The sequence below is a fragment of the Salmo salar genome, chromosome ssa02, assembly GCF_905237065.1.
Source record: "Salmo salar chromosome ssa02, Ssal_v3.1, whole genome shotgun sequence".
Classification (NCBI taxonomy): Eukaryota; Metazoa; Chordata; class Actinopteri; order Salmoniformes; family Salmonidae; genus Salmo; species Salmo salar.
Window position 1 is genome coordinate 6281845 of NC_059443.1, and position 24570 is coordinate 6306414.

The 24570-nt window shown below is 43.9% G+C and overlaps 2 protein-coding genes and 1 pseudogene across 13 annotated transcripts; 1 reads left to right on the forward strand and 2 right to left on the reverse strand.

Annotated features, from left to right (window-relative positions):
• Window positions 1-180: 180 nt before the first annotated feature.
• LOC106598858 (succinate dehydrogenase [ubiquinone] flavoprotein subunit, mitochondrial-like) lies at window positions 181-10457 on the reverse strand (annotated as a pseudogene). Its single transcript, XR_006759630.1, has 15 exons — window positions 10277-10457; window positions 9758-9841; window positions 9290-9451; window positions 8832-8975; window positions 7770-7934; window positions 7256-7404; window positions 6969-7093; window positions 4451-4619; window positions 3974-4169; window positions 3579-3750; window positions 3321-3439; window positions 2300-2412; window positions 1742-1872; window positions 1387-1500; window positions 181-1011 (listed from the first exon to the last, which is right to left on the reverse strand). The product of XR_006759630.1 is annotated as a succinate dehydrogenase [ubiquinone] flavoprotein subunit, mitochondrial-like (transcript).
• Window positions 10458-10500: 43 nt separating this feature from the next.
• ccdc127a (coiled-coil domain containing 127a) lies at window positions 10501-13469 on the forward strand. 2 transcript variants are annotated; one of them, XM_014149738.2, is made up of 4 exons: window positions 10501-10754; window positions 11328-11460; window positions 11864-12117; window positions 12557-13469. In XM_014149738.2, exons 2-4 carry the CDS (start codon window positions 11337-11339, stop codon window positions 13013-13015), a joined length of 837 nt encoding a protein of 278 aa, XP_014005213.1. In that variant the 5' UTR covers window positions 10501-10754; window positions 11328-11336; the 3' UTR covers window positions 13016-13469.
• Window positions 13356-24568, reverse strand: LOC106596115 (acyl-CoA dehydrogenase family member 10). 10 transcript variants are annotated; one of them, XM_045696796.1, is made up of 14 exons: window positions 24435-24568; window positions 24024-24192; window positions 23477-23625; window positions 23116-23310; window positions 22556-22714; window positions 22164-22323; window positions 21633-21759; window positions 21274-21342; window positions 20943-21124; window positions 20641-20791; window positions 20274-20419; window positions 15102-15278; window positions 14150-14279; window positions 13356-13976 (listed from the first exon to the last, which is right to left on the reverse strand). In XM_045696796.1, the coding sequence occupies exons 2-14, from the start codon at window positions 24190-24192 to the stop codon at window positions 13943-13945; spliced, it is 1848 nt and encodes a 615-aa protein (XP_045552752.1). In that variant the 5' UTR covers window positions 24435-24568; the 3' UTR covers window positions 13356-13942. The 10 variants fall into 10 exon arrangements, with proteins under 10 accessions (XP_045552752.1, XP_045552746.1, XP_045552747.1 ...); XM_045696790.1 differs by having other exon boundaries at window positions 21633-21762; XM_045696791.1 differs by having other exon boundaries at window positions 21633-21762; window positions 24371-24545.
• Window positions 24569-24570: the final 2 nt, after the last annotated feature.

The window sequence follows — 24570 nt, forward strand, 5'->3', positions numbered from 1 at the left end:
TACTACATAGGGAATAGGGTGGCATTTGGGATGTAACCTGGACTTCATCACTATGGTACATATAACAGCAACTCACTCACAACTGGAGAGAAGAGGAACATGTGCTGTTCTTGTTTAGGTAGCCAGGTGACATGAATGAAATGGTCAAACATCGTCAAATGAATAGAAAAGAAAGTTGACTAGAGTTGATTTAAAGTTTAATGACACATTTTAAATAATACACAGAACATAAGAACAAAGCAAAGACAAATTAATTATTGGTAACATACATAGTATTTCATTTATTTTACCCATCCTAATTGTCTTAATGTCCACTATATTCCACCAGTAAATAGCACAAAGACAACTATAGTTGAGTATATTTTAAAAAATTGCCATAAAGTGCATAACCTGTAGCAAGCAGAGTGAAATCAAACTTCCCAGGAAATATTGCTGTTCACACGCCAGTTGTACACATGAATTGATCCTGAAAGGATAATCCCTAAAGACTACGTGTTAATGATGCTGAAGGGACATCTACAGGAAATAGGATGTCTTAGCACTCTGAACTACAATCATTACACAATATTCAAATTCAGTATTCCATTTAGAGTCCTAATATTATGGTATCAGCGGATAATAAAGGCCACATGGAATGGGAGTATTTAGGTAACTATATACCTATAGGGAACTACTCTACAACTTCATATAACAGACAATTATAAAACAATTCTATATTTACAAACTTCAATCACAATACCTTCATTAATTTGCTTGCACAATGTGGGTTGAAAGTCAAACTGCATGTGAGAAAGCAATAATTCCCTATCTACAGTGCTCCCTCACACAGAGTGAAGGTCATACAGTGAAATGGATCCGAGGTGGGTTTTGCTGGAAGCGGACAGACTGGCAATAATAAATAAGAGTGTTCCTGTTGAGATAGTCTTAATAGGAGCGGATGGCTGGAGGGATGGCTGAACATTCCTCCTGGTCCAGAGAGGTGTCAATCACTGGTCGGTACTCCAGAGTTACCTGGAACATGACAGGGATCAGTCTCCTAATATCAGATCAGCCTCCTAATATCAGATCAGCCTCCTAATATCAGATCAGCCTCCTAATATCAGATCAGCCTCCTAATATCAGATCAGACTCCTAATATCAGATCAGACTCCTAATATCAGATCAGACTCCTAATATCAGATCAGACTCCTAATATCAGATCAGACTCCTAATAACAGATCAGTCACTCATTTGTCTTTCTCCATCCAAAAACCTATTTCTGGACTAAACAGTATGTTCGATCAAGAGCATGCTTTTTAGTCCAGACAGGCTTGATTCTGTTCAGGGAAGATTGTCCCTATGTGTTTCCATCAGACACACAGACAGGAGTCGTGGTAGTTGTTTTACCTTGCCAGTCTTAGGATCCACAGTGGACATGGTGTGTTTTCTCCAATGCTGATGGAAAGGCTTCCTCTCCTGTCCTGCCAGAGGCCTGGCATAGTCCAGCTCATCCATACGGTCCTGGAACACACAAAGTCACATTTAAGTCCCCTGCCTATCAATTAACCAACCAACCAACCGGACATTCAGCAAATCAATTCATCTATAAATCAACCAGCCAATCAATCCCTGTATCGCTACAATTGGGAGAAGTGTAGTGCAGCTTTGAGACCCTGAGTTGCAGATCACTTAATTTGAGTGGCTGGTTGGAGAGTGCTCTCCTCATCTTATTTAACCAGGTGAGAATCCATCCTCCCCTCACCTTGTAGTCCTCCCGGGCGTGTGCTCCCCTGCTCTCCTTGCGGGCCTCGGCAGAGTGGATAGTCTGGACCGCGTTCAGCATCAGGTTCTGCAGCTCCAGAGACTCGACCAGGTCAGTGTTCCACACCATACCTGACCGAACGGGAGGGAAACGTTAGTTACAACAACCAACACCAATCCTGTGGTCTGACGGTCCTGAGTCCAGGAGAAGTGTTTTAATCTATGTCTGGTAAATCCATAGATGCAGGAAGTACAGTAGCTTTGGGGTGGAGCTGTTGAGATTTCTTTGCAGACGGGGGTGAATTTCTTTATATCGGTCTGCAAATATAGGACTAGAAAAGGCCCAGAGCACTACTTTTGTGAACAATATATATTTTATTTTTACATGTTTTTTTTCAGGGGGTGCTGCAGCACCCTCAGGACCTCTACTTCCTACAGCTATGGGTAAAACTGTCCTAAATCTCACCGAAAACGACTGAATCAAGAGATATGATAACAACATAGTCAACACATCTAAGTGAGATCAACTCTGAATATTAATTTGAGGTAAACTACTGACCACGGTCGAATGTCTTGATGTCCTCCATGGTCTGGTAGATGGCGTCCATCTTGTCACATCCCTCCTTCAGAACGTCGCCGTGCACGGAACACTGCTGCATGGTTCTGCATCGTCTGGAGACAGAGACAAAAAGAGAAGAAGATTGGTTTGAAAGATCTCAGACATGACAAATGAAACATCCATGTCAGGACTGTCCAACCCTGTTCCTGGAGAGCTACCCTCCTGTAGGTTTTAACTCCAACCCTGTTCCTGGAGAGCCACCCTCCTGTAGGTTTTAACTCCAACCCTGTTCCTGGAGAGCTACCCTCCTGTAGGTTTTCATTACAACCCTGTTCCTGGAGAGATAACCTCCTGTAGGTTTTCATTACAACCCTGTTCCTGGAGAGATACCCTCCTGTAGGTTTTAACTCCAACCCTGTTCCTGGAGAGCTACCCTCCTGTAGGTTTTAACTCCAACCCTGTTCCTGGAGAGCTACCCTCCTGTAGGTTTTAAGTCCAACCCTGTTCCTGGAGAGATACCCTCCTGTAGGTTTTAACTCCAACCCTGTTCCTGGAGAGCTACCCTCCTGTAGGTTTTAACTCCAACCCTGTTCCTGGAGAGCCACCCTCCTGTAGGTTCACTACAACCCTAATCTAGCACACCTGATTCTAATAATTAGCTGGTTGATAAGCTGAATCAGGTCAGTTACAACTGGGGTTGGAGTTAAAACCTACAGGAGGGTAGCTCTCCAGGAACAGGGTTGGAGTTAAAACCTACAGGAGGGTAGCTCTCCAGGAACAGGGTTGGAGTTAAAACCTACAGGAGGGTATCTCTCCAGGAACAGGGTTGTAATGAAAACCTACAGGAGGTTATCTCTCCAGGAACAGGGTTGTAATGAAAACCTACAGGAGGGTAGCTCTCCAGGAACAGGGTTGGGGAGCCTTGCTCTATGTGTACCACTGCCTAGTTAAATACACTAGACTGGATACAGATGCCAATACATTTCAACAGAAAACCTTTTAGTCAACATGTATTCCTCACTCTCTGCATGTTGAGTCTGATCTCAGAGGTTCTGGTGTTCCCGTCAGCAAACCTGATCTTGTCCAGGTTGGCCACAGACTCCTCTCCAGCACTGGGCTTCAGTGGGGAAAGCTTCTCACCTAGAATGTCAAAAAGAGAAAGTCAAACTCCAAGTATATTAAAGCATTATTAGCCATTTGTTTTTTAACATGACTGATAAAGATCAAGAAATCAACCAATGATCTAACCAATCAGTCATAATGTGAAGAGCCTGCTTACCTGGAGTGCAGGTGTCAGCGATGGTGAGGGCACAGGCTCTGCCAAACACCACCAGATCCAGCAGGGAGTTGGCACCCAGCCGGTTGGCACCGTGGACACTGGCACAGGCAGCCTCACCACAGGCATACAGCCCTGGCACCACCTTGTCCTCCCCATCTGGATGAGTTATGACCTGAGAGGGAGATGACCAACACCGTTACAGGTCGGTCTACAGTCAAATAATGTCCATCTAGTTCTGGGTAAGACTGATTGATTGACGTGAAGTTTCTTGAAGGACAATAAATGTTGTCAACTAATCAATCAATCTATCTTACCCAGCCATAGTGCTCACAATCCCTTACGGAGACAAATCCCCCAAACTAACAGTGAGAATTGTAAAGAATGTTCTAATCTACCTGTCCCTTATAGTTGGTGGGGATTCCTCCCATGTTGTAGTGGACGGTGGGCAGGACAGGGATGGGCTCTTTGGTGACGTCAACCCCAGCGAAGATCATGGCGGTCTCAGAGATACCAGGCAGGCGGGTGGCCAGCTGCTGGGGGGGCAGGTGATGCAACTGCAGGTACACATGGTCCTTTTCTGGACCACAACCCCTGGAAATGAAAAAGGCTTCTGTCAGAGTCTTTCTGTGCGAGAGAGTCATTCTGTGCGAGAGAGTCATTCTGTGCGAGAGAGTCTTTCTGTGCGAGAGAGTCTTTCAGGTCGAATCATATATTTTAGTGCCAATTTCAAGTTGTGGCCTCAAATTCCAATTACATTTTTACTTCCATCTTCAAGAACGAATGCTATTAAGGGGGTTAGGGATTGAGTCAGATACTACTGGTGGAGTGAAATTTGTAATTAAATCAATATTCAGTATTGTTGATTATCATACCTTCCCTCGCGGATCTCAATGGTCATGGAGCGTGACACCACATCCCGGGAGGCCAGATCTTTGGCGTTGGGAGCGTAGCGTTCCATAAAGCGCTCTCCTTCACTGTTGATGAGGATCCCTCCCTCGCCACGGCAACCCTCAGTGATGAGGCAGCCGGCACCATAGATACCTGACAGGGTTACATCACAGCTATGGTGTCAGGTGTCACCTCAGGTCAAATATACACTGATGACCTTTGCATTTACGTAATGAAAGGTCAGTCAGTTGACCTTAAAACAAATCCTTACAGTAAATATGGATTTCATAAGTGGGGAGTGGCCATGGATCTCCTTACTAGTTACAGTATAGTTACAGTATAGTTAGTGGCTGTGGTTCTTACCAGTTACAGTATAGTTACAGTATAGTTAGTGGCTGTGGTTCTTACCAGTTACAGTATAGTTACAGTATAGTTACAGTATAGTTAGTGGCTGTGGTTCTTACCAGTTACAGTATAGTTACAGTATAGTTAGTGGCTGTGGTTCTTACCAGTTACAGTATAGTTAGTGGCTGTGGTTCTTACCAGTTACAGTATAGTTACAGTATAGTTACTGGCTGTGGTTCTTACCCGTTACAGTATAGTTACAGTATAGTTACAGTACAGTTACAGGCTGTGGTCCTTACCAGTTACAGTATAGTTACAGTATACTTACAGTATAGTTACAGTATAGTTAGTGGCTGTGGTTCTTACCAGTTACAGTATAGTTACAGTATAGTTACTGGCTGTGGGTCTTACCAGTTACAGTATAGTTACAGTATAGTTACAGTATAGTTAGTGGCTGTGGTTCTTACCAGTTACAGTATAGTTACAGTATAGTTACAGTATAGTTAGTGGCTGTGGTTCTTACCAGTTACAGTAAAGTTACAGTATAGTTAGTGGCTGTTCTTACCAGTTACAGTATAGTTGTGGCTGTGGTTCTTACCAGTTACAGTATAGTTACAGTATAGTTAGTGGCTGTGGTTCTTACCAGTTACAGTATAGTTACAGTATAGTTACAGTATAGTTAGTGGCTGTGGTTCTTACCAGTTACAGTATAGTTAGTGGCTGTGGTTCTTACCAGTTACAGTATAGTTACAGTATAGTTACAGTATAGTTAGTGCCTGTGGTTTTTACCAGTTACAGTATAGTTACAGTATAGGTAGTGGCTGTGGTTCTTACCAGTTACAGTATAGTTAGTGGCTGTGGTTCTTACCAGTTACAGTATAGTTACAGTATAGTTAGTGGCTGTGGTTCTTACCAGTTACAGTATAGTTAGTGGCTGTGGTTCTTACCAGTTACAGTATAGTTACAGTATAGTTACAGTATAGTTAGTGGCTGTGGTTCTTACCCGTTACAGTATAGTTACAGTATAGTTAGTGGCTGTGGTTCTTACCCGTTACAGTATAGTTACAGTATAGTTACTGGCTGTGGTTCTTACCAGTTACAGTATAGTTACAGTATAGTTAGTGGCTGTGGTTCTTACCAGTTACAGTATAGTTACAGTATAGTTACAGTATAGTTAGTGGCTGTGGTTCTTACCAGTTACAGTATAGTTACAGTATAGTTACTGGCTGTGGTTCTTACCCTTACAGTATAGTTACAGTATAGTTACAGTATAGTTAGTGGCTGTGGTTCTTACCAGTTACAGTATAGTTACAGTATAGTTAGTGGCTGTGGTTCTTACCAGTTACAGTATAGTTAGTGGCTGTGGTTCTTACCAGTTACAGTATAGTTACAGTATAGTTACAGTATAGTTAGTGGCTGTGGTTCTTACCAGTTACAGTATAGTTACAGTATAGTTACAGTATAGTTAGTGGCTGTGGTTCTTACCAGTTACAGTATAGTTACAGTATAGTTAGTGGCTGTGGTTCTTACCCGTTACAGTATAGTTATAGTATAGTTAGTGGCTGTGGTTCTTACCCGTTACAGTATAGTTACAGTATAGTTAGTGGCTGTGGTTCTTACCAGTTACAGTATAGTTACAGTATAGTTAGTGGCTGTGGTTCTTACCAGTTACAGTATAGTTACAGTATAGTTAGTGGCTGTGGTTCTTACCAGTTACGGTATAGTTACAGTATAGTTAGTGGCTGTGGTTCTTACCAGTTACAGTATAGTTAGTGGCTGTGGTTCTTACCAGTTACAGTATAGTTAGTGGCTGTGGTTTTTACCAGTTACAGTATAGTTACAGTATAGTTACAGTATAGTTGCAGTATAGTTAGTGGCTGTGGTTCTTACCAGTTACAGTATAGTTACAGTATAGTTAGTGGCTGTGGTTCTTACCAGTTACAGTATAGTTACAGTATAGTTAGTGGCTGTGGTTCTTACCAGTTACAGTAGTTACAGTATAGTTACAGTATAGTTACAGTATAGTTAGTGGCTGTGGTTCTTACCAGTTACAGTATAGTTACAGTATAGTTAGTGGCTGTGGTTCTTACCAGTTACAGTATAGTTACAGTATAGTTACAGTATAGTTACAGTATAGTTAGTGGCTGTGGTTCTTACCGGTGGGGTGGAACTGTACAAACTCCAGGTCCTGGCATGGTAGGCCAGCTCTGGTTACCATGGCGTTGCCATCCCCGGTGCTGGTGTGGGCTGAGGTACAGCTGAAGTAGGTACGGCCATAACCACTACACATACAAAGAGAGATAATGGATATAAGGAGGTTGCTACTGGTGTAGACATTTGCGATGTATAATCCTACTGACTCAAAGCGATTGTCAGGACATTACAGGGCTTCATTCTGAGGGACAGGAGAAGTATGAAAGGCTCTGGGACATGAACAAGCATACCCAGTAGCGATGACAGTGTTGTTGGATCTAAAGCGGTGGATGGATCCATCCTCCATACAGAGAGCGATCACTCCTTTGCATTCACCATCCTCCATCAGCAGATCCAGGGCAAAGTACTCCACAAAGTAGCTGGTATCGTACCTTAAGGACTGGAGAAGAACAATTAATGGGACATTGAAAATCAAAAAAGGTACATGGTTGTATAAATAACAGTCAATGTATGCAAGGTCTCAGACTGAAGCCAGACTCGTTAATGCAAACTAAACCCTTGCCTCAGCTCTGTTTCCAGCTTTTACTGTTCAACTACCACACATTGGCCTTGACATGTTTTTGTACCATTCACCTTAGGGACCACAATGGAAATAAGTCAATGACTTTGTGTTATTCCTGTCAAGTTTTAAAAAATCTATGTACTGTGTTTTAACTGTCAAATAAAAATCAGTCAACGATCCAACCAAACTAGAGGACATGTTTAATAAAGCGAGTAACTGTCTCATGGTAACATTCAACATACCCGTCCATACAATGTGTGAAGAAGGGAGTGTCCAGTCCTGTCAGCTACACAGCAGCATCGGTGTGCTTGGCCTCCCTTTCCAAACTTCAGGCTCTGACCCCCGAAGGCCCTCTGATAGATCTTCCCATCCTCTGTCCGACTGAAGGGCATTCCAAAGTTCTCCAGCTAGCGGGGGACATAAAGAACAATGTGATACAACCATATTGTCATGAACACGATGGGAGACAGATATGGTTTCAAGCGCAGGGTGCAGCAGGTGTTTATTGTAAAGGACCACAGGAGGAGGCAGGTAGCTGGATCCAGGGGCAGGCAGAAGGTCATACACAGGGGGTCCAAAAAGGCAGCAGTACAGGCAGGGAAAAGGCTAGTAACGTCGTCCAGGAGATCAGGCAATAGGTTGATAACAGGAAATCCGAAAAGCTAAAGTACAGGCAGGGAATAGGCAAAAGGCGTCATTAGTGAGGCAGACAAAAACTATCATACACGGGAGGAGTAAATTACAGGAAAAACAGAGCTCCGAATAGAAGTGTCACAAAACAAACAATACCTCACAATGATGGGATGCAAAGAATTGAACTAAATAGTGTGTGATAATGACATACAGGTGTGTGAACAGGTGATCAGAATTCAGGTGATTGGGATCTGGAAAGTGAGCTGCGTTCAGGGGGGATCTATGTGTTTGAGAGTGTGAGCTGGAAAGTGGACTGGAAAGTGAGCTGCGTTCAGGGGGGATCTATGTGTTTGAGAGTGTGAGCTGGAAAGTGGGCTGGAAAGTGAGCTGCGTTCAGGGGGGGGATCTATGTGTTTGAGAGTGTGAGCTGGAAAGTGGGCTGGAAAGTGAGCTGCGTTCAGGGGAATCTATGTGTTTGAGAGTGCGAGCTGGAAAGTGACCTGCGTTCAGGTTTCTACGTGTTTTGACAGTGTGAGTTGGAAACAGACGTTACACATATTCCAGCACTTTATTTTATGTCTTTGGGGAAAAACAGACTAAAACACCAGGATCTGTGTCTGAAATTGCACCCTATATAATGTTCAAAATGTAGTGCAATAATTATCTCTCACCTCCACCACGGCAGCTGGGGCCTGCTCTGTCATGTAGTGGATAGCATCCTGGTCCCCTAGCCAATCAGATCCCTTCACTGTGTCGTAGAAGTGCCACCTCCAATCATCTCCCTCCATGTTACCCAGGGCTGCATTGATCCCACCCTGGATTGGACAAAATCAACACAAATGAATTCAACAGTTCATTATGACTTTAAGATAGGACACAAATGTAGAACGGTAAATGAATAAAGTTTATTTCTATTCATTCATCACAGTAGTACTGTAATGATAGTAATTGCTCTTCACATGCACTTCAACTACAGGTGATTGTTGAGAAGCTACCCAACTACTCCCAAGCCAAACCCCAATTCCCCCTAAAATATGAAAAAAATGAAATGAGGTACGAATCCCTTGATGCATTGATGTCAATGGGAGACTGAAGTTAGGTATTCACCCCTAAATATGCATAGGCCTACCTGTGCTGCCACAGTGTGAGACCTAGTAGGGAACAGCTTGGTGACACAGGCCGTGTTGAAGCCAGCCTCAGACAGACCAAAAGCAGCTCTCAGACCTGCTCCCCCAGCCCCTACCACCACCGCATCAAACTCATGATCCACTACCGGGTACTGGGTTGAGATCTGAGGATCAGAATAATATTGACTCTGATACACACAGACAGACATTGACCTCCTGTGGATATTGATAACTACAAAAAAACATGGCTGATATGACAGTGTAAATTGCGAGCAAATCTTCCAAATAAAAGGGAATCCTTTTTCTTTCTTTTTAACGATGCATATTGTATGTAGATATGTAAATACAATATGTAAATACAAATGACTTCATAACAAGAATGTCTCTTGAAGACCTTTATTTAAAAATGTGTCTTGCTTTAAACGAAAGAATTAGAAAAACAGGCGGTGTTATGCTTGTGTAAAACTCACATCATCTGACACTTTGGCGTTGTCCTTCTTCCCATAGATGGAGAAGTGGATGTTCCTGGAGCTACATCGGGCTGCTGCAGGGAGCTATTCATATGGGGATAACATCATAAATCAATAGGTAGAGATCATAGACATATAATTAACTCTCAAATACATAGAAAACAAAAACCATCATAATTTCACACTGGACCAGCAACATATTCAATCAAATCTAGGTGGAAAAACACTCAAAACCCCCAAAGAATATCCCTGTCATAGGGATATTAAATACTTGCTAAATAGGTCATTTAGCAAGTACGGTATTTTTTCTTTGACATTTTAACATATTCAAAAAGTGACTCTCAGACAGCTAACGTTATGTAACAAAGGGTCTGGTCTGGCCTGGAGGACTGTTATGAAAGGCTGTCTGCTGCTGGTTACGAAAGCTGTAAGAGAAGCATTCCCTCTGCGTCAGAGTTACAAAACTGACTTTTCACAGACTACACAAATGCATTATCCAACAACAGTTATTAAACTCACGGCTTTAGCTAATAAAAACCTCTTGGTCAGGACTCTGGATACACTTGCCATCCTTATTATTCCCAGGTTTACTGCTAACAGCTAGAAAGTAACTGTCTAGGAAGAACAGATCTATACTGACTGGAGGTAAATCAATTCCTTCTTGGGGCCCCGCCCACTGGAAGAAACCATCTCAAACGTCTTGAAAACAAGGGGGGGGCTCATGGCTTTTGACAACGCTTCAAGTTCTAAATCCATTTCTGCACGCATTAGATAAAATAAATGAATTAAGACTGACAAAAATGTTGAGTTTTAAATAAACAATTTCTCTTTACACATATATTGTAATGACATAGAGACTATATCTTCGACTACAACACCCTCGTACCACACGAGTGATCTCTTTGTGATTGTCTTGAGTAAAAACGTTGTATAATGCTCTTTCCCATAGGTCCAGGGACAAATGTAAAGCTCATTGACCTAGACACATTTTGTCAAGGTGAGCGTCTGCTCAATTTTTAAAAATGAATCTACTGTACTTCTTCGCAATGTGTTATTTTGGCCTGAAATAGCCGTGCACAAATGCAATGCCTCAGTTAGCTGTTGTTAATTTTAGCCTGCAAGCTAACCACCATGTAAAGCTGTGTTGTTGTGTTAGCTGTGGCAAGATAGCTAGCAAGTGTGCTAGCAAACCGCCCTTGTTTTGTTGGTGTTAATTAGCTATTCATGTTAAGGCCAAAGAATGGACATAAAAGTGTTACAATGACAACAAAGAGAGACTGCCATTAGCCACATTGCTGTGTCAGTCGTCATGTGGGATGCATGCCAATGTTGTGGTTTGGGAGTTTATCAGATAAGACCAACCGTTTCCCCTGCTAATATTTTCTAGTTGACTTGCCTAGCTATTTATTTAAATCTAATTAACGTAACTACTATTCCTAATTTTAGGTCAAGGTAATGCCTTATGGTCAGGTTGGTTGTATGTAACAACCGCTAGTCAGCTAGCTAGATAAAACAATGTATGTGGTGGTGACAGGTACGTGTATAAACATTCGACTCTCCCCTGGAATAGGGCACCTCCATGAACAACTTAAATGATCCCCCTAGATGGAACATGGGGCCAGACCCACGAGGAGGTGCTGCTGCTGACGGGAACAAATGGAATTATGCCCTCCTGGTGCCAATGCTGGGGCTGGCTGCCTTTCGTAAGTTTCCTGCACAGTACAGTGTTGTTACATAAGGACAGGATATTCACTATACATGACATGTGGTGTGTATATACAACTGAAGACAACATTTGTAGGCCAATCTTGTACTTACTTTGACAGACACTGACAAGACTTATACTCTTTTGTGGTGACTTCACTGCATTGCCCTACTCCAAATAGGTTGTCATTACAACATTATCATTACAATCACTACATATAATATTGCAGAAAAGTGATTGGGTAGTTCCAACCCGGGCTTGAACATGGGACTGTTGAACCAATGAGGAGAGGTTGGTGGGTTGTTATATGAGAAGGTGTTTGGTCAACAGCCACAAGGTCCTGGGTTTAAGCCCTAGTCAGGACTACGCCCTATAATAACCAAACAACCTCCCATCCTCAGGCTGGATCTGGACCAGAGAGTCTCAGACAGAGATCATAAAGGTCAAGGCCCGGTACGACCAGGACATGTCTGCCGTGACCTCCAACCTTGAGATGAAGTACAGAGACACCCTGACGGAGAACCGGCGGGCGGCGGCCATCTTAGAGCTGGAGCTGGAGAAGGAGAGGCAGAGGGTCCAGGGGTACCGCCAGGCCCTCATCTCACAGAGCCAGCAGGTCATGGAGGAACGCAAACAGCTACAGTTGGAACGAGAGGTGGGAGGACTTGACTTAAAGATGCACCCCGGGATCTTAAGCACAGCAAATTTGTAACATATAGCACAAATTGGATTTGTAACATATCACACATATTTCTAAATTTGTATGATTGAATACAAATTGCAAGAAATGGATGATGTAGTATACAATTGGATGAAGTAGTACACAAAAAACGGGGACCACTTTTGGCTCATGAGCAACACTTTCAAAACTACTGGCTGAAATGATCAAAATGTTTGAGAATGCATCTTTAACTTAGTTTTAACTCCTAGTGGAGCCTGGTAAGAGCCTTGAAGGTGTGAGGGGAATGTTGCAGTTACTGGCCCATCGCTCTAACCACAGTGCTGTGGAACTAACCACTAGACTAAACCCTGAAGCCACGGTTGAGGTTTGTATTATCTTGTGTTTAATAAACATTTCATTTTCAAATCGCCAGGCTCTGGAGCAAGAGAAGATGAAGCTTTTAGAATCCGGCGCCGCTGGGGCCATCCTCCAACACGCTCTGGCCAGAGAGAGCGACTGGCACCAGAGGGCCTCAGCTATGCTGAAGGATCTGGAGGAGGACCTTGTAGAGAGACAGGGGGCCTACTGCAACCTGCTCCTCCCCAGGGAACATAGGCTGGAGATGGAGAAGAACCTGCTCCTCAAGGTGGTGAAGGAACCGTTGGGAACGGATACAGATCTGGAGGGAGACCTGAAGGATATCTTTAAGAACGACCGCTACTGTGCCAAAGGCAACAATCGCCTCCTCAACGTGAAGAAAATGGACAAGAGGAAGAATGGTAGCTTGATGTGGCTCTACCTCAGATACTGGCAGCTGCAGGTTACCATGGAGGCGCATAAACGGGCAGAGGACTCAATACTGGGAGTTACACCAGATAACAACCTCAAGTGACCTTGATAGGGTTGACATTGAGTATATAGTAATAGTCTTCTTGACTGCACAAATGTTTTATTTTTCACTAATGGTGAATTAGTTCATATTTCATTTCCTCTACATCATTTTATAACTCCTGACAAATGTAAACGCTTACTTTCTTACTAGTGAAACACAGTAAATGCCAATGGAATTGTCATTGAATGTCAGGGATATTTTCACAACTATAGTTTTGTCTTTGCACTCCAAACCCAATGTTGGATGATATGATACAGTATCATGAATTCTAGAGGAATATTTCCTTTTGATAAAATCATGTATATCCACATTGGACATCACAGCTATTTGGTCAGTCATGTAGAAGAAAATAGTGATATACTTTATTTTGACAGAATATACAATGTTATAACAGACTGTGGTTGTGTCATACAATAATGTAATGACGTGTAATATACTGACATCTCTGACTGGATACTTGGTGTGGGTTATTTAATTAGAGTAATGGTTGAGTAAAGCCCAGGACCACTTGACAAGCATTGCTGACCATAACATCTTCAGGCTCCATAAAGTTTGAACTAATGTAAATAATCTGAGAAATAGACCTTAGTGGACATTTACATTGTATTTATCTAGCGGACACTCTTGTCCAGAGATGAAGTTCTGTTGGGAAAAAAACAACCACAGTTATTGCAAGTAAAGCCTTTTTGGAAACAGCTGCTATCAGTAGAAAAAAGCCAGGAAGAGAAAAACAAGTGCAAAAGATTCTGAGGCACAGCAATCCCCTATCAGCTTTAGGCCATCTACGGCCTGGGGCGATCCTGCCCAGGGAAGGCTGCCGTTTCCTGGCTGAGACAGTAGCCCAGGGCTCCTGGAGGGAATAGTGGATGAACAGCTGAGCTCTGGAAGTCTGGGTAGGATGGGCAGTCATCCTCTCTAAGACATCCCTTAAAGTCCCGCTCCAGTTATTTTTGACCTTTTCCTGTTGGAAAAACAATATCCTGGGTATAAATGTAGTAATGTAATGTGTACTTAAGCACCAAAAAAGAACAGACGACTTCCTCTATGCCGCCAATCACTTCAGCTACTGAAATCTGGTCTTAAAGGGGCAATCCAGGATTTGAAAAACAACAAAGCAGTCACTCTGCTACTTGCCCCTTTAAAGGGGAAGTGCCTGCATGAGGCGCCCTGGGCATGGCGTTGAAGATACGAAAGCCCTCTTTGGTGGCAAAGTCCCAGGCCAGGTCAGCCACCTGCTCAGCTAACCTCCCAGAGCCAGTTTGTCCTGTAAAGGAGGGATAGTTAAGCCTACAACTACATATTGTTCATAAAACAGATGTAAGGTTAACATCTGGACAGACTGTTAGGCTAGCTAAATAATAATATAATCTGGACAGACTGTTAGGCCAGCTAAGTAATAATATAATCTGGACAGACTGTTAGGCCTGCTAAGTAATAATATAATCTGGACAGACTGTTAGGCCAGCTAAGTGATAATATAATCTGGACAGACTGTTAGGCCAGCTAAGTGATAATATCATCTGGACAGACTGTTAGGCCAGCTAAGTGATAATATCATCTGGACAGACTGTTAGGCCAGCTAAGTGATAATATCATCTGGACAGACTGTTAGGCCAGCTAAGTGATAATATAATCTGGACAGACTGTTAGGCCAGCTAAGTAATAATATAATCTGGACAGACTAGGCTAGCTAAATAATAATATAATCTGGACAGACTGTTAGGCCAGCTAAGTAATAATATAATCTGGACAGACTGTTAGGCCAGCTAAGTAATAATATAATCTGGACAGACTATTAGGCTAGCTAAATAATATAATAGTAATATATGCCACTTTTATCCAAAGCAAATTAGTCATGCATGCAGATACTTAAAAAAAATTAATATATATATATATAGAGTGGTCCTGGGAATCGAACCCACTATCCTGGTGTTGCAAGAGTAATGCTCTTCCAACAGCTACAGAGGACCAAGTAATAGCTGACAAGCTATAAGATCCAAACGATGTACCTTTACGAAGCTTTATTAATTCTCGTTGAAGATATTGCCTGAGACACAATCCTAAACTCTGGTCTATGTTCTGGTACCTGCAATGGTACTCTTGCTCTCCCCCTGGTGGCTGGCTGCCAGGCAGAAGAGGTGGAAGGCCATGTAGAAGTTCCAGTCTGGGATTCCCTCCTCCAGACCCATAGAGCTGCAGTACTGCCCCATCACCTCCTCTACAGTGGGGATACCCAGCTGGACTAGGCCCCTGTCAGATATACCTGTAGGAAACACAATGTAACCACCACTGTGTTGAACTATTGAATCATAACTATACTGAACAAATACACTGCTCAAAAAAATTAAGGGAACACTAAAATAACACATCCTAGATCTGAATGAATGAAATAATCTTATTAAATACTTTTTTCTTTACATAGTTGAATGTGCTGACAACAAAAATCACAGAAAAATAATCAATGGAAATCCAATTTATCAACCCATGGAGGTCTGGATTTGGAGTCACACTCAAAATTAAAGTGGAAAACCACACTACAGGCTGATCCAACTTTGATGTAATGTCCTTAAAACAAGTCAAAATGAGGCTCAGTAGTGTGTGTGGCCTCCACGTGCCTGTATGACCTCCCTACAATGCCTGGGCATGCTCCTGATGAGGTGGTGGATGGTCTCCTGAGGGATCTCCTCCCAGACCTGGACTAAAGCATCCGCCAACTCCTGGACAGTCTGTGGTGCAACATGGCGTTGGTGGATGGAGCGAGACATGATGTCCCAGATGTGCTCAATTGGATTCAGGTCTGGGGAACGGGCGGGCCAGTCCATAGCATCAATGCCTTCCTCTTGCAGGAACTGCTGACCCACTCCAGCCACATGAGGTCTTGCATTAGGAGGAACCCAGGGCCAACCGCACCAGCATATGGTCTCACAAGGGGTCTGAGGATCTCATCTCGGTACCTAATGGCAGTCAGGCTACCTCTGCCGAGCACATGGAGGGCTGTGCGGCCCCCCAAAGAAATGCCACCCCACACCATGACTGACCCACTGCCAAACCGGTCATGCTGGAGGATGTTGCAGGCAGCGGAACGTTCTCCACGGCGTCTCCAGACTCTGTCACGTCTGTCACATGTGCTCAGTGTGAACCTGCTTTCATCTGGGAAGAGCACAGGGCGCCAGTGGCGAATTTGCCAATCTTGGTGTTCTCTGGCAAATGCCAAATGTCCTGCACGGTGTTGGGCTGTAAGCACAACCCCCACCTGTGGACGTCGGGCCCTCATACCACCCTCATGGAGTCTGTTTCTGACCGTTTGAGCAGACACATGCACATTTGTGGCCTGCTGGAGGTCATTTTGCAGGGCTCTGGCAGTGCTCCTCCTGCTCCTCCTTGCACAAAGGCGGATGTAGCGGTCCTGCTGCTGGGTTGTTGCCCTCCTACGGCCTCCTCCACGTCTCCTGATGTACTGGCCTGTCTCCTGGTAGCGCCTCCATGCTCTGGACACTACGCTGACAGACACAGCAAACCTTCTTGCCACAGCTCACATTGATGTGCCATCCTGGATGAGCTGCACTACCTGAGCCACTTGTGTGGGTTGTAGACTCCGTCTCATGCTACCACTAGAGTGAAAGCACCGTCAGCATTCAAAAGTGACCAAAACATCAGCCAGGAAGCATAGGAACTGAGAAGTGGTCTGTGGTCACCACCTGCACAGCCACTCCTTTATTGGGGGTGTCTTGCTAATTGCCTATAATTTCAACCTGTTGTCTATTCCATTTGCCCAACAGCATGTGAAATTTATTGTCAATCAGTGTTGCTTCCTAAGTGGACAGTTTGATTTCACAGAAGTGTGATTGACTTGGAGTTACATTGTGTTGTTTAAGTGTTCCCTTTATTTTTTTGAGCAGTATATATAAAACGCAACATGCAACAATTTCAGTTACAGTTCATATAAGGAAATCAGTCAATTTAAATCAATTAATTAGGCCCTAATCTATTGATTTCACATGACTGGGAATACAGATATGCATTTGTTGGTCACAGACACCTTTTAAAAAAAGGTAGGCGTGAATAAGAGAACCAGTCAGTATCTGGTGTGACCACCATTTGGCTCATGCAGTGCGACACATCTCCTTCACATAGAGTTGATCAGACTGTTGATTGTGGAATGTTGTCCTACTCCTCTTCAATGGCTGTGGGAAGTTGCTGGATATTGGCGGGAACTGAAACACGCTGTCGTACAAGTCGATCCACAGCATCCCAAACATGATCAATGGGTGACATGTCTGGTGAGTATGCAGGCCATGGAAGAACTGGGACATTTTCAGCTTCCAGGAATTGTGTACAGATCCTTGCGTCATGGGGCCGTGCATTATCATGCTGAATCATGAGGTGATTGCAGTGGATTAAATGGCACTACAATGGGCCTCAGTATCTCGTCACGGTATCTCTGCATTCAAATTGCCATCAATAAAATGCAATTGTGTTAGCTGTCCATAGCTTATGCCTGTCCATACTAGGGCTGTCCCCAACTAAAAAAAAAATATTGGTCGACCGAGAATAGTGCTGTTCTTTCAACCAATCGATTGGTCAAAATGTTTAAACTTATTTTTCCATATATAGACAGACACACCCTATGTGAATAAAACCAACTACATATGCACTGAACTTGTCTGATGCTTTAAGCACACTGTTTGATTATATAATTAAAGACACACAAATGACTCAAGAAAGAGCCCCATGGTCACAATGTGTTAAAAAAGAATTACAGCGAGTGCATGTGTGACTGGCGCACGTTGTCTCGCTCTCCTCCCTACTGCAGCGAAAAGGCACCACAACAAGTGTTTATTGTGCTGTCCATGCTGAAGCTGCCACATCATTACAGCTATTTAGTTTCTGTCTTGATTCTGACTGAAAAGTATTGTTAACGAAATCCCTAATTTGTTTAGGAAAAACATTCCCTCTTCACTCAACCCATACTCTCTTTATGTAAAACATGTAAGCATCGCATGCATGTGACCAATATGGCCTGACCTATAGCCTATCATAATCACATCAATAAATTGGTTATAAACAAACTCCGAACACAGTTATGTCGACTGCAAAATGGATGTGGAGGACATGAAAAAGAAACTGGAAACAGGTGAATGTTTACTGGTTGCTCAGGAGGGAAAGGGGAAGTCAGATGTGTGGAAGACATTGAGTTAGTTGTGGTAACTACTGGAGGTCCAGATAAAGGAGGGTATAGGAGCAAGCGCTGCATGAGTATTATGTGCCAAACAGGTGCTGTTAGATTACAATAATATGATTTTCTCTGACCATTTGGAACAGTAAACAACACTAAATAAGTGTACCAGAGAGTCTGTTCTAACGGAAAAAAATAAATACATAAAGCCTTTATTACAGCAGACTAAAAACAGTTGCATGCACCTTTCCAACAAGTCAGTTCAAGTACATTTCTGCCCTGGTCAACTGTAAGTGCTGTTAAGTGGAAATGTCTTGGATCAACAACGGCTCAGCCGCGAAGTGGTAGGCCACACAAGCTCACAGAACGGGACCGCCGAGTGCTGAAGCGTGTAACAATTGTCTGTCCTCGGTTGTAACACTCACTTCCAGAGGCAGTTTGGAACTCGGTAGTAACTTCAGCACAAGAACTGTTCGTCGGGAGCTTCATGAAATTTGTTTCCATGGCCGAGCAGCCACACACAAGCCTAAGATCACCATGCGCAATGCCAAGCGTCGGTTGAAGTGGTGTAAAGCTCGCTGCCATTGGACTCTGGAGCAGTGGAAACGCTGGAGTGATGAATAACGTTGCACCATCTGGCAGTTCGACTGACAAATCTGGGTTTGGCGAATGCCAGGAGAACACTACCTGCCCCAATGCATAGAGCCAACTATAAAGTTTGGTGGAGGAGGAATAATGGTCTGGGGTTGTTTTTCATGGTTCGGGCTAGGCCCCTTAGTTCCAGTGAAGGGAAATCTTAACGCTACAGCATTCAATTACTAGATGATTTCTAGATGATTCTGTGCTTCCAACTTTGTGGCAACAGTTTTGGGAAGGCCCTTTCCTGTTTCAGCATGACAATGCCCCTGTGTACAAAGCAAGGTCCATATAGAAATGGTTTGTCAAGATTGGTGTGGAAGAACTTGACTGGCCTGCACAGAGCCCTGACCTCAACCCCATCGAACACCTATGGGATGAACTGGAACGCCAACTGCGAGCCAGGCCTAATCGCCCGACCTCACTAATGCTCTTGTGGCCGAATGGAGTCCCCGCAGAAATGTTCCAACATCTAGTGGAAAGCCTTCCCAGAACAGTAGAGGCAGTTATAGCAGCAAAGGGTGGACCAACTCCATATTAATGGACATGATTTTGGAAGGAGATGTTCGACGAGCCGGTGTCCACATACTTTTGACAATGTTGTGTATATAGGCTATGTTAAATTTTTCAAATCACTTATTGTTTTCTTGTCAAACTCAGACATTTCTCTCAAAACACAGGGATGTTGATTCGCATGGCACTAGTATTATCAGAGGACCAAAAAACAGCAGGTTATTCTGGCTGGAATTGCACATAATTACATTACCCGACCACCCTCAGTAAAACTAATCCCGTCTGATGCTTAAGGCATTGTTCTCAATCCCAATATGCTGGTTCATTTTGCTACTATGCACATAGCAACATAGGGAAAGGTGCCAATTCTATGGTGCACTGAAGATTATGTTTCAGAACTGCAGACAGCGACCATATCCAACGTGGGAGAAAGAGCATTTGTTCTAAAATAATATTAGATCTATTAACGTTGCACCATTATTTTTACATAATATAACCACATGTACATTTTAGAGTGGTCTTTTATTGTCCCCAGCACAAGGTGCACCTGTGTGATGATCATGCTGTTTAATCAGCTTCTTGATATGCCACACCTGTCAGGTGGATGGATTATCTTGGCAAAGGTGAAATGCTCACTAACAGGAATGTAAACAAAGTTGTGCACACAATTTGAGAGAAATACATTTTTTTGTGCGTATGGAACATTTCTGGGATCTTTTATTTCAAACTCATGAAACATGGGACCAACACTTTACATGTTGTGTTTATATTTTGGTTCAGTGTAAATGCATACTACTTCTAGGCTATATCCCAAATGGCACCCTATATAGTGCACTACTTTTGACCAAGGCGCATGGGAATAGGGTGCCATTTGAGTTTTATATCTGTGGGCCTGGTAGGGTGCAGTGGTACGGTTAGGTGGTTTAATGGTACCTGTCAGTAGAGGGTTGTCCTGGGGCAGGCAGTGACCCATACAGCTGAAGGTCAGGTCTATTAGAGGGTCACCCAGTCTGGAACGGCCCCAGTCCATCACCGCAACCACCTCTGGCTTCTCTGCGTGGAACACAAGGTTCTCCAGTCTATGGACCAGAGGGAGTTTTGGGTTGGATTCATTTCACCACGGCTGTGTTAAAAATGGCACCCTTTTCCCTTCATAGTGCACTACCTTTGACCAGATCAATGGGATTAGTACACTATATGGGGAATAGGGTGCCATGTGGGATGCACACCTAATCAGGACTTTTCAAATACAAATATTACTGCTGATTATGTAAATATGTACATGCTGTGTGTGTTATACCTGAAGCTTCCATGGATCAGCGTAGTTCTCTGGTGTTTGGGGAGGTGCAGAGGAAGCCACTGTATGAGTCTCTCCATGGCTGGGATGGGCGGGGTCTCACTGTCCCTGTACTGCTGAGTCCACCACCGTACCTGAAGCCCCATGTAATCCACTACAGAGGAGAAAGAAGGAGAGGGAGAGAGAAGATGAAGGAGAGAGTGAAAGAAAGAGAAGGAGAGAGAGAGGAAGTAGAGAGGAAAGCGAGAGAGAGACAGAGATATAGAGAATGGCACAAAACCATCTTTGCTAAATACATTAATTACCTGGCTCGTCGTAGTCCTCCAGGCCGACTACTCTAGTATCTAGACAGTGGATCTGGCAGAGTGTGTGTTGCATGGCTTGGTACAAAGCCCTCCTGTCCCCAGGGGTCAGGCCTGGCAGGGAGTGGTCACTGAACATCCTCCCTAGACAGACCTCCATCAAGAGGAAGGGAGCACCCAGGACACTGGACAACATAACCACATACAGGAAGAAGACAGAGACAGACAAACGGGATAAAAAAAACTCATCCAGAACTATGTAACGTGCATGAGTGTATGTATGTTTCTGTGCTTGTTTATGTGTGTGTGTCTGTCAGGCAGTGTGCGTTCTCACCTTGGGTCCTCACACAGATCAATGATCTCTGGAACAGGGATGCTGGATCCATTGAGAGATTTCAACATCCTGTGGAGTACAGAGAATAGAGTGATGTATGAAGAAACCTTCTTTCAACTGGAACTGAACAAAAAGTTGAATAATACAAATGGTGTCACAAATGACATTCTATTCCCTATAGTGCACTGCTGTTGACCAGGGCCCATAGGCTGCACTATTTGGGAACATGGCGCTGTTTGGGACACAGACAGAGTGATCTAGATAGAAGAGACGTATAATCAATCCAGATGCTGATCATTTCCATCTCACACCCATCTAATTCCCACAGCTAGGTAGGTGGTGTGTTGGAGGAACCCAACCTGTACTCTGTCTCCATGGCTCGGGAGGTCTTCTGCTGTTTCCTCAGGAGTAGATGGCGCCCTCCAGTGGTCAAGTGATATAAGGAGTTTGACTGGCTGGGGCTGAGTTGTTGGACAGCAACAGGGTCTGCTTCAGATATAGAGACAGACAGCATCAACAACAGTAAATAGAGACACCAGGTGTGTCCCAAATGGCTTCTTATTCCTACTTCTTTTGACAAGGGCCCTTTTTAGGAATAGGGTGCCGTTTGGGACGCATCCATCATATAGGAGAGCTTTCTAAACAGACATCATAGATCAACATACATCTCCTGGTCCTCCCTTCCCCCAGCGCCTTTAGAGGCTACAGGACTTTGTACTGAGCTAATATCAGTTCTATCCATTTCTAGACAGAAGTTTTGACATGGATATATGTTCTGACAAAGCTCTGACAAAGGCCAAGAGGCCGATACGTAATCTTTTAAACTACAGTTATACTGGCAAGAGTAGTGTGCAAGGTTTTCTTTTCTTTAAAGAAATGGATAGATGTACCTTCGTCAGACAGATGGAGAGCCTTCCTCAGGTACTGTGTGAGTCGGTCCATAGGGAGCTTTGTGGCCCAAGGGGCTGAGTCAGGACCAGGAACAAACCCTGACAGGGGGATCCCCAGCATCCCTTCCAGCTCCTTCACTGACACTGCAAGGTCCCCTACCTGGAGAACAATATCTATCACTCACCAGTGGCTCAGTCACAGAGTCTGTGGGTTATGTTCCCTAGTGTTTGGTGACTACTACGAAGCTTGGGGAAGAACTTGAAACACTGCTCAATGAAACAGCGAGATCATTCACTAGGTTGCAGTCACTTGCACAGTACACCACAAAATCTCCAAGATAGAGTGGCATGGGTATGGGGGAGTTCTGAATGCAGAGATGGAGCTCACTCACCTTGATAGCATGCATCCCTAGCTGGACAGCTGCCTTAACGTTTAACTCCAGGTCATCCAGAAACACAGCCTCATGGGCAGAGACACCCAGTCTGTTCAGACACAGGTGGTAGATCCTAGGATCTGGCTTACTGAGGCCCTCCCTACACGACTCAACTATCTACAACCAGAGATGAAGGGAGGGGGGAGAGAGAGGAATGGTTCGGGGGTACAGCAGTAATGAGAGAGGTGGGAAAGAGGGATGGTGAGAGACAGGATGGGGACAGAGAGAGAGAGAGAGAGAGGAAGTCTGCATTGTATTCGTAATGCCATTTCTGCACTCAAACACTGAAATTTGACATAGTATTGTCTACTAACTGTTACACAGCTACTATTTGTTACCTTTACTATCATTACTACATAATGTCTGCGTCCCAAATGGCACCCTATTCCTATGTAGTGTACTACTTTTAACCAGGGCCTATAGGGCTCCCATAGGGCTCTGATCAAAAGTAGTGCACTATATAGGGAATAGGGTGCCATTTGGGACGTAGCAGATGTAAACATAAAATGCTTAGTCACCACATCGAAGAGAGAGTGGTCCAGAGGCAGAAAGGGGTCACCGTTCAGCTGGAAGAAGTTGTTGCTGAGGACAGCAGTCTTCAGGCCCCTGGAGCGAGCACACAAAATGGCCTTCATCATGACGGGTAGAGGCCTGGTCATTGGCCCACTGGTCAGATCAGACAAGAATGAGCCAATGGGAACAGGACATCCTGCCTGAGGGTGGAGCAGCAGAGAGGGATAATGAATGAAGATGTGGGTTGAATCCCAAATGGCACCCTATTCCCTTGTTTAGTGCACTACTTTTAACCAGGGCCCATAGGGTACAGGCTGTAGGTACAGAGAGACATGGCTAGTCGTGATGTAGTATACATAAGCTCACTATCTCACTGCACTGCCTGCCGAAGGCCTCCACAAACTCCTCAGCCCCAATCTCTCCACGCATGAACCTCTTCCACGCGTTCAACTCCCCACCCGTCCTGATGGCCCTGCCCAGCGTGCCCAGAGGAACACTGTTCTGTTGTTCAAACACTAGGGAGAAAAAGAGACCAAGAATATTATGTTGCACTATATTGACTTATATGTCTATTTTTTATTTAACCTTTATTTAACTAGGCAAGTCAGTTAAGAACAAATTCTTATTTTCAATGATGGCCTACCGGGGAACAGTGGGTTAACTGCCTTGTTCAGGGGCAGAACGACAGATTTGTACCTTGTCAGTTTAGGGATTCGATCTTGCAACCTTTCAGTCACTAGTCCAACGCTCTAACCACTAGGCTCCCTGCCGCCCTTATGTATTGAGGCCCTTTCCTCCATTAGGAGTTGAATGGAAATAAGTAGGCCTACCGTAATGGCCTATTTTTGATGTTGGGTTATACAAGGCTTGTGTGGTACATTGTGTGGCACATTGTGTGGCCTATATGACATACCTGTTGCCAATTTGACAGGTGACGGAATGAGAACTCCATACATGTCAAAAATTACAGCTTTGTAAGTGGAGATGGCAGCAAAGCTTCTGTGACAGAGGCTAGGCATCTTCAGACTCCACAACTGAGACCTGAGTCGTGCAGCAGTCCGCATCTTCTTCATCAGCATCATCTTGGTTTTGCACAAGAAAAGAGTACAAAGCTTGTTAGTCAAATGAGAGAAGAGAACACGCTAAAACAAGTAAAGATTGCTACCCTGTGTCTGACAAAAATACCTTCTTGGATTAATCAAAATCCTAACATTGAAAACAGGAGACAGTAGAAAAGTTTCCCCCTTCTTTCAATCTGACCTCTTACTTCAACGTTGTCACTGTCAGGCAACGTCAGATAGTTGTCAACGTCTCTCTCTCTTACCTGTGTTGACCTTACGCTGGCTAACGTTGATTGAAGAATATTATGTGATAGTCTTGTATTCTAGAGACACATTTCCAGTACTGTTTACAATGCAGACATGTTGTTCTTCAGTGTAGGTCATGTGATTATGGTGTGT